The sequence below is a fragment of the Danio rerio genome, chromosome 11 (assembly GCF_049306965.1).
Source record: "Danio rerio strain Tuebingen ecotype United States chromosome 11, GRCz12tu, whole genome shotgun sequence".
In the NCBI taxonomy this organism is placed as follows: Eukaryota; Metazoa; Chordata; class Actinopteri; order Cypriniformes; family Danionidae; genus Danio; species Danio rerio.
This window is the reverse complement of record NC_133186.1, coordinates 39,425,726-39,440,418: the sequence shown is the minus strand read 5'-3', so window position 1 is coordinate 39,440,418 and position 14,693 is coordinate 39,425,726. Positions and strand designations below refer to the sequence as shown.

Here is a 14,693-nt window from a genome sequence, read left to right as displayed (position 1 = left end):
TTAAAAATGAGTGTTTTTTGTAAATGAAGACGTGAAAATGAAATTAATCTCAAAACAAATTAGTGATCAAACCAAACGTTTCAAACCATAGTTTTATTTAGTTTAATCGAGTTTTTAAATCCTGATGAAAAATACAATTTCTCAGTTAAATATAGTAAAATTGGCAGATTTATCTGAAACATTTCTAGACTGAAAATATTTTACATCAGGGCTGCCCAATCCTAATCCTGGAGATCTAAATTCCTGCAGAGTTCAGCCCCAACCCTTATAAAAAAACAACAACAACTAAACCAACTTAGCAGGATCTAAAGGAGCACTTGGTGATTAAAGACTTTGCAGGAAGGTAGATCTCCAGGAACCGTACTGGGCACCCTGTTATACATAATATCTCTCTGCAGAATCAAAAGTTGACAATATCAGTTATTACTATTAAACAACCTTTGCAAACATGCTGCTAGTACAAAAGTAAACAAACATCATTAAGTAATTCGTTGAAACCTTAGCCTGCAGAAAAATATGGATTATAAAGTAACAAACTCCTAATGCTCATGAATTCAGACTGAGCTATAGACTATAGTGTCTTATCTGTTGAAATATTGTATTAATACACTACCTGACAAAAGTCTTGTCATCAATCCCAGTTGTAAGAGCAACAAATAATAACGTGACTTCTAGTTGGATAGAAGAAGGTAGATTTTTTTCTAATGAATCATCTGTTGAACTGCATCCCAATCATCACAAATACTGCAGAAGACCAACTGGAACCTGCATAGACTCAAGATTCTCACTGAAATAAGTCAAGTTTGGTGAAGGGAAAAAAATCATGGTTTGGGTGTACATTCAGTATGGGGGTGTGCGAGAGATCTGCAGAGTGGATGGCAACATCAACAACCTGAGGTATCAAGATAGTATAGGGCTCCTTCTCATACTTCAGCCTCCACATCAAAGCTCCTGAAAGCAAAAAAGGTCAAAGTGCTCCAGGATTGGCCAGCCCAGTCACCAGATATGAACATTATAGAGCATGTCTTGGGTAAGATGGAGGAGGAGGCATTGAAGATGAATCCAAAGGATCTTGATAAACTCTGGGAGTCCTACAAGAACACTTTCTTTGCCATTCCAGATGACTTTATTAATAAGTTTCGAGTCATTGCAGAGATGTGTGGATGCAGTCCTCCAAGCTCATGGGAGTCAAACACAATATTCATTCTGTTTCCACTGCACCATGACTTTATATTCTATACTGTACATTATTTCTGTTAAGTGACAAGACTTTTGTCTAAGCAAGGTCAGACCTTTCTGTCCTATTTCAATAAAAATGTATTTTATTTTAATAAAATAATCTAGAATCGTAATCTAGAGGTCTTTGCCTTCGATATAAGCTGCTTCTGATACCAAATGATTAACTAGAAGTCAAGTAATTATTTGTTGTTTCTAAAACTTGGATAGACGACAAGATTTTTGTCAGGTAGTGTAAACTGACACATTTGATTTTATCTGGTTGTGCTTGGTGTAGTGAATTATAGCTCTTTGTGTCCATATTTAGTTTATTAACCATATAAAATATATAAATTATTTTAACATATAGTTAAACACATACAACAAAATAAGGCAAACCGAAGTGTTTGGTTAAAAGTAATAAGCTCCTGCTCTGCATAATGGCTGTTAATCAAATGCACGACTGTAATGTTTGATTACAGATGTTCTGTGGCTAATATTCAGAACTGTAACAAGAACGTCCATATTTGGGCATATCTAAAAATAAATCTTTGGGTTTTTACCTCATTCTAATCATTTCTGTATATACACAGTATGTACATGTATTTGTGAAACCTGAAATAGGTTTGCTATGTTATGACACGGAAAGTTCTCACTGTATTGCAGTGTCTAAATCATTTTTAAGGCAGCAAAAGATCATTATTTTCCATCCTCAGAGTACCAGATGAGAACGTCCCGCACTTTCCTGCTCAGACCCATGGCAGCCAAACCCAGAGCGCTGCTGGAGCCGGACACCTGCTTCGACTCTGCACAGCAAACAATTCACTCCTTTCAGCTCAGGGGATGCAGATTTGAGATGGATGTGATGATATTATCATGCACTCATTTATACATGCTCTTACCACCATAGTAATGAAGCAGAGCTGCTCCTACAGCCACACTGAAACAACTAATGAAGAAAAACGGGCCTGCGCAATGAAAAACAAAAACAAGCTCATGTATAATTTGTGTTAATTCTGTTTTCACTACTGCATGGTCACCGGAAAGTGGACTTACTGTGGTCATTCAGCACATATCTTGTGGTGGGACTGGAGACTGGACTGACTGGATCACCAGATTCTACAAAGAAGAATCAAAGTCAATCAATGTTATAGTAGAGCCATACGCAAAATGTTAAGACCACAGATAAAGATGACTGATTCTTGCAGAGTTTACCTCTCACAATTAAAGCTTTCCTAATCTGAACTGTAGGATTGATGGCTTAGGGATGAATTAAATTTTATGAGCCGAAGTACAAAAAATAAATAAAAATTATATATATATATATATATATATATATATATATATATATATATATATATATATATATATATATATATATATATATATATATATATATAGCCATGATAACAGCACATAATATGGTTGGACGATGTCGACCAATTTGGCATTGTACGGTGTCTAATGTGAAACATTGCAATGGACGATTGCATTTTCGTCATAGGCAGAGGTGAATTAATTATTTATGAATAATTAATTAATTCATAATGAATAAATTATTAGTAGCCTACCGTTTCAACTACCTGACCCGCATGGTCTTTGTTTTACCCTTAACAAATCATAAATAAATAAACGATAAGTTACACACAAATTATCACCTGTCAATCACTTTTTCCGTAGGACGTTGGTCGGTAAAAAAGGTGCACAAGTATCGGAGGTTTTCACTAAAATTACTAAGTACAAGTGTGAAAGTGAAAGCCTGAAGCAGTGTACTGACACTGTGACAGGTTACCTGATAGATTCAAAAAAGCGAAGAGTCATTAGATAGAGACAAGATTAATTAAATATCACGTTTAAAAACTATAGTGAGACACGATCCAGTGGTACATCCTTGATAAACTGTCCAACGTGCACTGCTCTCTGGAACTATGAGCGCATGACTGTGCGTGTTCATGATTGAGGGCTGTTCAGAAATGCCAGGTAAAACACGGTGTGGATGTGGATCATTTTCGTTTTAAAATGCCATTTTAAAACTAAAACATTTAAGTGTAAACGGGGCCTCAGTGTATTTTTTGCGAGCGGGGTTGCGGCGGGCGCAGAGGATCGGCGATGCCGGCTCATTGTGTTGTCTATTGGCCATTGTCGAAGAACGATGGCATCGTCTATCAGCCCAACCCTAGCAAATAAAATTTTACTTTTAGATACTAGTATTTAGCCTAAAGTGACATTTTGGGTGTACTCACACTATGTACAGTTGCCTTGAACTGTGCCAATATATATATATATATATATATATATATATATATATATATATATATATATATATATATATATGTGTGTGTGTGTGTGTGTGTGTGTGTGTGTATATACACACAAAGTTTGCTCCTGTGTTTAGCTAAAAAAAATGAAGACTTTTTAAAATCTGATGTTTAAAATATTTTTTTATGATTAAGTTAAAGCCACAACTATAAAACAAAAAATATTTTAAAGAAAACTCAGAAATACAAGACACAAGAACAGAATTACACAATAAAAAAAAATTTTAATTGAAAAAAAGGCTTAAATTATAAGCCAAAAAACTCATAAAAGTCACAAATGAAATAGAATCAAACTAATAAATTAATAAATATAGAAAATAAATAATAAATAAATAAAATCAGAACTTCTAGATTTGAAAAAATCCCCTCATAATTGTGACTATATTATATAATTCTGTAAAAAATATCAGAAATGTCAATCTTAAACTGCAAAATAAAAGATGCAGTAACCTTTATTATTCCTTTTTTCCATAATCAAATCGGCCTTTCATAAAAACACTTTCAAATCAAGCTTAATAACAGCCCTAAATACTTTCCTACAGCCACTGTAAAAGAGAAATGACAATCTCCTCAGCAAAGCTAAACAAGTATCCTCAAAAGAGTGATTGATTTGTAAACTGACCTCTGAGCCGAAGGCGTGTGGGTAAGCTGAAGTAAACGTCCTCCACGTGGAGGTGCAGTGCCCTGTAAAACTCTCGACAGGCCTCTTCTCCTTTCTCCTGCAGACGAGACAGCAGCTCCGCCAGCCGGATACAGGTGGGAACATCCAGATCCCGGAACTAATGTTTGGAAAAATCATCACTGGAAAAGGAGCTTTGCGACTGGACAGCATACAGTTGAAGTCAAGATTATTAGCCCTGCTATGAAATTTGTTTTCTTTTTTTAAAATATTCCCCAAATGATGTTTAACAGAGCAAGGAAATTTTCAGAATACTTCCAACAATATTTTTTCTTCTGGAGAAAGTATTATTTGTTTTATTTCAACTAGAATAAAAGCAGTTATTATTATTTTTAAAACCATTTTAAGGTCAATATTATTAGCCCTCTTGCCTAATTAACCCAATTAAGCCTTTAAATGTCACTTTAAACTGAATACTAGTGTCCTGAAAGATATCTAGTCAAATATTAAGTACTGTCATCATGACAGATAAATTGTTTTCTTTGTTTCCACATAGGGATACTTTTCACGAGGCCTTTAGAGATTGTGCAGCTCAATTGATGTGATCTAAGTCCTGTGAAGAGATGATGCCAACCAGAAGACTTCTAAAGGTCTCCATAACCCTGGACCAGGCCGTATCCTGAGCAAATGCTGTGGCAGTCATGGAGGAGTGCCTGCAGCTCTGCACAAGAAGTTTGGCCAGAGAAAAAATGGTCATGCCCAACTGAGCCTGGTTTCTCATGAGTTTTTTTTCCTTCACTTTCGTCAATTGGTGAAGTTTGTTCCTCGCCACTGGCTTGCTTGGTTTGGGACTTGTGGAGCTGCGCATCAATGGATTTGCTCTTCAGTGTATGGACTTTCAGCAGTGAAAATTAAACCACACTGAACTGAAAACTGGACTGACACAGTATCAATTTACTAGAACTTCTATGGTAAGCTGCTTTGACACAATCTACAATTTTAACGTGCTGCAGAAATAAAGATGAATTGAATTAAAATAAATCAGTCATTAAAAAATGAGTTTAGAAATGTGTTGAAAAAAATCTTTCCATATAAAAGAAATTGCAGAAAAAAAACTATAGGAGCTATTAATTCAGGAGGGCTAATATTCTGACTTCAACTGTATGTGTATTACTGTGGGTGGAGTTTTACTTTGGAGGCCTCTTTGTCGGTCAGGATCTGTGGGTAGATTCGGTTGAGCTGCAGGATCAGTTTGTCCACCAGTTCTGTGTCCAGACGACGGTCCGTTTTCAGGAACCGGCTGTCTATTCGCAGCTGCTCGGAGAAGCTCTCTGTCATTTACAAAGAAGTATTGTCATTAACGTTAGAAGCAACATTTCCATTTTTCTTTTGTTTTACGCTAATAAAAATGCATTCAGGTCCATTTTGATGGGGGAATAATACTAGTGAAAAAGGCAGCACAATATATGGTTTCAGCATCGATATCGCAATGTGCGAGTCTGCAATAGTCACAACGCAGGATCTGCAATGTCAAGTCGGGATTATAATTAACCAGGAACTACAGTTCAGAGCACATGATTTGATTGCAAATATTTTTAAAGATTTTTATATTGATGTGTTTTCAAGGCCTGTGACTAAGGTTTCAAGTGAATTTAAACCATTTGGGCACAAGAAATTATAACGTTTGAGAATTTAGGAAAGAATGATTGTGTTTATTTTATTAGACAATTTTTGCATTTATGATAAATTATGGATGTAAAATTGGCACTGGTGTGACTTTGGTAAATCAAATATAATTGTTTGAAAACATTGACAGAGATGTTCATGAGTATGTTTACAGAACTTTAAAATATAAGCCTACAAAAAAAAATATGTAGAAAGGGTTTGGCTATTTTGGTAAAAACTTTCTCATGGCAAGGTTCACATTTGCATGGAATTGCTCAAACATTTAATACCCAAGTATTTCTGTTAGAATAAGCACGTAGTTTTCAAAAATGCTGACTTGTTATTGAGCACTCAATATATTATGAGAAATGTACTACAAGTGAGATATTTAAATGAATCATATTCAGTCCAATGGTGTCAATTATGTAATTATTTCATTCACATTCTTCTTATTATTCTTACAGCACTTTTTCTGTGGTTCATGTTTACTATGAAATTTCAAAGAATAAAAAAAAATTAGTAAAACTTTGTAATACAATATGGTAAACATGAGAGCGTTAGCATTTTTAAATAAATTCACTTATTAACTAATCTTAACAGATAAAATATGGTTTTAGTTATAAACTATTTCTGAAATAATTATTCTTTGCATGTATTAAACATTTTTTAATAAATATTCCAGAATATTTTTATAAATGTAGTGCACATTGGCCATAAGATGGCGCCACGTCATGCATAATAAACTCCAGGACGCATGTCTGTCAAACATAGTTCTGAGGTAAAGTAAAAGTTATTTAAATGCCTTTTAGCAAACAAAGACCCTCAATAGATCAATAATACTACACTAAAAGATTATAGAGCTTTTGAAAAACAAATATGAAGCAGGGTAGACTTAAAAACAGTGTAACCGAACACTAAAACTGGCGAAGCTAAACTAGTCGAAGAAGCTAACGTTTGTGAACTCCGTGTGCAGGATTCGTGTAAAGCTTGCGTAATAACTTTAAATATGAATGTTTCACGTTATCATCAAAGAAACATGGGGAAAAATATAAGTTTGACTGACCTCCCATTGTGAAGTGCCCTCTGCTGTCTTGCGTTCAGAAACGCCCATCGCATTGTATATGAAGGGCGGAGACCAGCTGAATCACCGGAACTTCCGACCAAAACGAGGAAATAAATAAATTGCATGCGGAAGTTCGCTTAAATACACTACAGTGTATATTTAGTGCATTGTTTAGATTTTTTTAACTTATATCACAGATGAACAACTTTAGTAACTTAGCAGTTTAATGAGCGCTATATAGCCTACACTACAACTACAAACACTCACGCTACAAAGTGTGACGTAGCTATTGTTGAAATGTAGGGATGAAATGTATTGTTTATTATGTAGGAAATAACTTAGAAGTATATATTAATCTTAAATAAGTTACAACCTTGAATCAATCAAGAAAACAAATCAATGTTATTTATACTATATCACTGATATAGTTTTAAAGAACTCGTTAGGGATTTATGACAAAAGTATTAAATAAAACAGAAAACAATGTATTATTTTACATAACCCATACACGAAATGCTTAGCATATTTGATGTATCATGTATTTTACATTGCATTTATATTACAGATTAATTTGCAAGTCACCCATCAGAAACAACGTTCATTTCAAGGCATTGTTTATTGTGCAAGAAAAAAGGACTTTCTTGCTTTAAAGGGCAAACCTGGAGAAAAAAATATGCTAAAATATACATGTCAAACATGCTTACATTTTTGAAGCCTTAACAACAAACAGAAGCATGGTAAAAACTAACAAAGAAGTGTGGCTTTCTTCTGAAATTGCACTGGGATAAAATATAGCGTTAGCAGTGTTTAATTACTTTTATATTTTATACTTTTAAATTCATTTTTTCCCAATATGTGGTAATGTTTTTATAAATTGCTATAAATCATTTTAGCTATAACCCCAGAGCAAAATCATTTTAAACAGCCTTCAGTGTATGGATAATGGGAAATAATAGATTTTATTCTAGTTTTTTTTTTTTTTACATGGATGGATAGATATTTAGAACGATAGGGAGAATATTAGACAGAACAATATAGATAAAACGATAGACACAGGCAGATGGATGGATGGACGGACGGACAGATCGATGGATGGATAGAGAGATAGAACAATAGCTAGATTGATAGAAAGTTAGAACAATAAAAAGAACAATAGGTAGAAAGATAGATAGATAGATAGATAGATAGATAGATAGATAGATAGATAGATAGATAGATAGACAGACAGACAGACAGACAGACAGACAGGCAGACAAAGATAGATAGATAGATAGATAGATAGATAGATAGATAGATAGATAGATAGATAGATAGATAGATAGATAGATAGAACGACAGACAGACAGACAGACAGACAGACAGACAGACAGACAGACAGACAGACAGACAGACAGACAGACAGACAGACAGACAGATAGATAGATAGATAGATAGATAGATAGATAGATAGATAGATAGATAGATAGAGATAGATAGATAGAACGACAGACAGAAAGATAGATAGATAGATAGATAGATAGATAGATAGATAGATAGATAGATAGATAGATAGATAGATAGATAGATAGATAGATAGATAGATAGATAGATAGATAGATAGATAGATAGATAGATAGATGAATAGAACGACAGACAGACAGACAGACAGACACATAGATAGATAGATAGATAGATAGATAGATAGATAGATAGATAGATAGATAGATAGATAGATAGATAGATAGATAGATAGATAGATAGATAGATAGATAGATAGATAGATAGATAGATAGATGAATAGAACGACAGACAGACAGACACATAGATAGATAGATAGATAGATAGATAGATAGATAGATAGATAGATAGATAGATAGATAGATAGATAGATAGATAGATAGATAGATAGATAGATAGATAGATAGATAGATAGATAGATAGATAGATAGATAGATAGATAAAGCAAAGTTGTCAGGATACATTTGAGAATCAGACCAAACTCAAACACACAACTTGAAAAAAAAAAAAAACATGACTTAAATCTTATTTTATATTAGTTTATTTTATTTTAGCTTTTTTGTCACAAGAAAAAAGATGTTAGGACAGACATGAGCCTATAGATGTGTTCCTCGAGATGAACGACAGAGCACACATTTAGAAAAAAAAAGCTCAACACTGACATCAGCACTGTATAAAAATGTACATAAAAACACAGGTGAGGCAGTATAGCTTGCACTGTACCTGTGAGCTTTCAAGTAGAAATGCAAAAAAGAGGCAGCACAAGTGCCAGTTATAATGCTTATAAACCTAGTCATTAATACTGAAACAATAAGCCATGTTATGAATAAATACAAACATACAAGTGAGGTCATTTCATACAAACGTGTAAAAATAAACTCAAAATACCACATAAAGGTATGGCTTTCAGCAAATAGAAAACTATCATGTGCACTCCAGTAAAAAATGCACTTAATTTATGGTCAAAAGAACGAAAGGAGGAGAAAAACAAAGAAAATGTCATTTAAAACGTTACTGTCTTTAATTTAAAATGGCACAAATGTTCGGAGGCAAAGTTTTCTGCTTGCTGAAATTCAAATAATTAGCAAAGTTACACAAAAGGAAATGATGACTAACAATGTCACCCATCATGACCGCCATCACAAATCACTACTTCCTCAAAGGAATGTATGATTTTTATAACAAACCTTACTCATACTAATATTAAAAATCCCCTAAACAAGACTTTCAAAAGCAGTCTTTAAAGGTCCCATGAAGTGCTTTGAAATATGCATTTTTATTCGACGCTTGACATGATCAACCGACACATAAGGAGAGAGTGGGACTGTTTCTCAATATGCGCTCTTCAATGGTCTTGTGTCCTCGTGTTCTCATGTAACGTCATCATCCGTTGCCAAAGTTCAGTTCCAAACTTAAAATCGTAAGAATGGAGGACACGCGAAAGTTCACTGGTGTGTTCTTGATATCGAGGACACATCAACGCAGACTTGAGCACTAAACTTGCTTGAGAAGTCCCAGAAGTCATTGCGGCCAAATAAAGGAGGTGGGAAGCACAACATTTAATATAGATTTATTATTAAAGTTCAGAGATTTAACTTATTTATCTCAGGAGTTTCCCTACATGAGACGGTGAAAGAAACATGAATCTGTTTTATTTGTATTGTGGAAAGCATATTTGTAAGAGCTTTGTGTATGTTTTTTATTTATATTTATATATATACAGTTGAAGTCAGAATTATTAGCCCCCCTTGAATTATTATTTTTTTATATATATTTTCTAAACGATGCTTAACAGAGCAAGGAAATTTTCATAGTATGTCTGATAACATTTTTGTCTTCTGGAGAAAGTCCTATACGTTTTATTTTGGCTAGAATAAAAGCAGTTTTTCATTTTTTAAGCACCGTTTTAAGGTCAAAATTATTAGCTCCTTTAAGCTGTATTTTTTTCCCGATAGTCTACAGAACAAACCATCATTTTACGATGACTTGCCTAATTACCCTAACCTGCGCGGTTAACCTAATTAACCTAGTTAAGCCTTTAAATGTCACTTTAAGCTGTATAGAAGTGTCTTGAAAAATATCTAGTCACATATTATTTACTGTCATCATGACAAAGATAAAATAAATCAGTTATTGGAAATGAGTTATTAAAACTATTATGTTTAGAAATGTGCTGAAAAAAAAACTTCTCTCAGTTAAACAGAAATTAGAAAAAAAAAAATAAACAGGGGGGCTAATAATTTTGACTTGAACTGTATATTAAAAAGGGGGGAAAAAATAAATCGATGTATGAATGCTGTAATGTTTAAATAATTATAATAATAAGGTCATGTGACCATCAGGAAGAATGCAGCATCTCGTTTCTCAGAGCAGGCGTTCTGTTATCGCAGTCTCCTGAGTTCGTTCTTCGAAAGTGACCTGGCAAGACCAGTCTTCACAAGAACACTAGTACGTTCTCTGCCTGTGTTCTCTGAATTGAGAAACAGTGTAGCTCCTCCCTTTTTTTAAAAACAGCCAATAGCATTTTGCTTCATCTCCGCTTGAAGGGGCGGGGTATGTTAGATACTAGAGAGCATTTGATGAGTCACGATTTGATAAGGAACTGAAGTATGAGGTGACGTGAATAAAACAGTTGATCCATTTAGGCGGAGGTGACAAACTGCAAGTTTTATATGTTTGTATTAGTTTTATATCTTTTAAACATGAATTTTGTTATAGCTTTATTTTCATTTCATGGGACCTTTAATGACTGCACAAAATAGATGGGCCAAAAAGCCTATATCTGACTGAAAAGACTATGGCTCTTATAACTGTTCTTGAATAACAAAAGCTGAAAGGCACAGGAGGTTTAGGAGAGGGTTATAAAAAAAACAGATTATCGATGTCTAGAAACAAAAATGTATTGCATTGTAAAATACAAAATGCTGACCGTAATGCAATATTTGGCAAAAAGAAAGAGACAATTATTCCAATTTGGAATTGATTTGTTTGTATGTTTCATAAACGTCTTGAATTGAACACATCCATGACCTGTTATGAAAATTGACTCCTAAATTATTTCCAGGAGCAAGTCTATAGCAAGATGATGTTCAGTAAAGGCTGATTTATACTCGACACGTCTGCTAGTTTGCTTGAGTGCACGCAGCGACTGTCACTGCGGTGTTGACTGCGGCTTGCTTTGGGCGTGTGTGACATCAGCTGGCGAAACTCATTAAATTTTTCGAGATCGGAGCAAACAGTTTGTGCAGCGCCGCATGAAGTTTGAGTTGAATCACTTTGAAGAGATTTAGTCTGAAACGGATACACCTGTACAGACATCTTTATGATCTGTCTATTTGTGATCATAGGGAGAATCAGATGACCAATAATTCCTGGCTAGATATTGCAGAGGGATAGGTTTGTTAAAACCTAAAAAAAAAAAAAGAGGCAATGGTGTGGAGACCCTGGTGGTCTAATACACAATTACAGAAATATGTTTATTTTCACCATTCATTTTGAATTTAAAACAATTTAATAGTTACAAAACTATAAGGAACAAAGTATTTCTTTGATAACTGGAAAAGAATGAACCTATCGGTTTACAGTATACTTGTAGCTGACGCTGATCGGTCAGCTTGTATTTTTGGTTGTTTATTGCTTTTGTATTTCATTATTTGAATGTGTATCGGTGTATGTTTAGGTTACAAATTTCTTTGTTTCCGGTTGGCTTAAGTCTGAGGTCATGTGATTCTCCTTGGGACAGTTGGTATGGACAGCATAGTGAGATCTTAATGCAGACACGTGTTAAATGCTCCTGATTATTCTACGGTAAAATAAACTTTGTTTGTGTATTGTTTATTTTAATGTCTTTTTTGATTGTGTTTGTGTGAAACCTTTTCTTGTTTATCTTTTTAGTTTTCACTGTGTTCAATAAATGAAACGCACGGACATCAGTATTTGGGAAGCGTGGACTGTTTAATAACCGGCGGGTAGTTACAATACTGATGTCCTGTTTTTCTAGGCTTTAGTGATTATTAGGCAAGGGACGATAACCGGTTTCAAGCTCTACCACGGTTTGGAAAAGTCAGTTTTAAAACTGGCAAAATATTCTGCTATACCGTTCCTACGGTATATGTAAGTATACGGTATATACAAAAGTCTCTCCAGCAGAAAAGATATCCAAAAGGCTAAAGAAAATCAGTGTTTTTGAAACTAATGAAGACAGCAGAAGTCAATGAATCAATTGAATTATTCAGCCTGACAAGTTTACTGCTCCAAAATATTATAAATGTTTCCTAAAATAAAATATATCGTGTTCAATGGGGGGAAAGTTTTAGCTTTCTACCTAACATTTAAAAAAGAATATATTTTAGAGCAGTAATCACAATACTGTGATATCCGTAATGTTTTTATCCAAGGTTATCACATCATTAGAATCTTATACCAGCCCATGCCTACTGGTGAAAATGGTCAGGAATGTTGGACCATTGTTGCATTTTAAGCATATAACTAGAGGACACAAACTAGCCAAACAGTAATGTGTGAATCATGGATTTGGCTAAATTGGTCAGAATTTTTTAGTAAGTGTGCTTTTTTTTGTGCTTTTATTCTTGCCATAATCAAAAATATAAATTTGTAGAGCAACCCAAGTTCTGTAGACATTAGAACGTTAATGAAGTTAAATAGAAAGAACTGTCCGACATTTAAACAAAAGCAAGAGATGCATTAAAATTTGATTTAAAAAAAATTAAATGATTATAAAAATCTATATAATCATTCAAAAATTTGAAATAATTTATGCAAATTATTAGTTTAAAAGGCAGCATGATGGCACAGTGGTTAGCACCGTCGCCTTACAGCAAGAAATTTGCTGGTTTGAGCCCCAGCTGGCATTTCTGTGTAGAGTTTGCATGTTCTACCCATGTTGGCGTGGGTTTCCTCCAGGTGCTCCAGTTTCCCTCATGCGCTATAGGTTGAACTGAATAAACTAAATTGGCTGTGATGAAAAAAGGGACTACGCCAAAGGAAAATGAAGGAATGAATTATATTAAAAATCTTGAATGATATTAAAGACATGACGTTGTTCCAGAAAATTCCTACTTCAATGTTAATGCATCTGATTTTATGGCCAGTTTCTTTTGACTGCCCCCTGTCATTTAAAAGAATCACTTAATGGCCAACGCGTCGAGTATGAAAGCCTTGTCCATTTGTCCACAAGGTGCACGCGCAGTCAGCGGAGGTTGCGATGCAGCACCAGGCGAAAGTATAAATCAGCCTTTAGAAATGTATGACTATTGAGCAAGAATAAGACACACAGATATAGGCCTATTTAACACACGCGTTCTCCCTGGAATATGCTGGCATTTAAAATACTACAAACAAACAAACAAACAAACGTCCTTATATTATTATTTTTTGTCAGTTAAATACGTAAAATTTAGAAGAACAAAACAAAAATGTGCCAAGTATACTGAAATGTGCATCTGTTACATAAAATGAACTACTGCACTGAAAGTGCACGGTTACACAAAAAACAAAGCAGAAATAAAATACCACAGTAACAGTCAGAATAGAAGAGTACATGAACCATCTGGCTGTAGATGTGAGCCTGTGTTTCCTTGCAGCCACATCCAGGGAAAATGTCCAAACATTGGACCAGGCGTGTGTGTGTGTATTCTGGACGTATAGCGTGTGGAGTAACCATTTGCGGATAATCTCCAGAGCTAATAAAATTACTGCAAAATTGAGAAACAGACAATAATCAGAATCAATGCATCCAAAATATGTGTGTTAAATGATTAAAGCCGATCGCATGAGAACGTTACCGTCAACAATGAGACAGGTTAGACTCATTAGTAGACAGGAAAAAGACATGGAAGACTCAGTCCATCCGGTGCAATGGACTGCGAGAAGCAGAGGACTCACATGCAACATGCCAAAAAGACTAATACAAACTGTTAACCGAGAGATCATGCACAATACAGATTCACTATTGTGAAGACAACATGGAGTATGTGTGTTATGCACACTGAATGCCTAGACAAAAACATACATGAAGTGAAAAACAAAACATTGAAGACAAGTTCTTGAAACAATCTTGGAAAAGATGTGTTATTCTGAGCATACAAATGATAAAAATCTATTTTTAGGGCTGCATGATGTCAACCTTTGCGATATTTTGCTATTCTACGATATACCGTGGGGGAAATAAGTACTGAACATTTCATGTTTTTTCCTGGGAATATAATTTCTAAGAGTTGTTGACATGGAATTGAACCAGATTTTAGTAAAAACCCAAACAATACAAACATAAGACGAAACAAAAACATTTTAAATA

General features: G+C 34.4%; 2 protein-coding genes across 2 annotated transcripts in view; both read right to left on the bottom strand.

Moving 5' to 3' along the window:
* Window positions 1-63: 63 nt before the first annotated feature.
* card19 (caspase recruitment domain family, member 19) lies at window positions 64-6,954 on the bottom strand. Its single transcript, NM_001386332.1, is given in 6 exon segments — window positions 64-2,021; window positions 2,118-2,183; window positions 2,272-2,334; window positions 4,156-4,312; window positions 5,344-5,483; window positions 6,881-6,954. Coding segments are annotated over 6 exon segments (540 nt in total). The 5' UTR covers window positions 6,888-6,954; the 3' UTR covers window positions 64-1,914.
* A 1,946-nt stretch (window positions 6,955-8,900) lies between these two features.
* Window positions 8,901-14,693, bottom strand: part of bicd2 (bicaudal D homolog 2 (Drosophila)) — a 43,774-nt gene continuing 37,981 nt past the window's right edge. Inside the window, exon 9 of the mRNA XM_680437.8 lies at window positions 8,901-14,091. Within this exon, the coding sequence (XP_685529.2) occupies window positions 14,089-14,091 (3 nt within the window). The 3' untranslated portion in view covers window positions 8,901-14,088. The remainder of the gene's footprint in view (window positions 14,092-14,693) is intronic.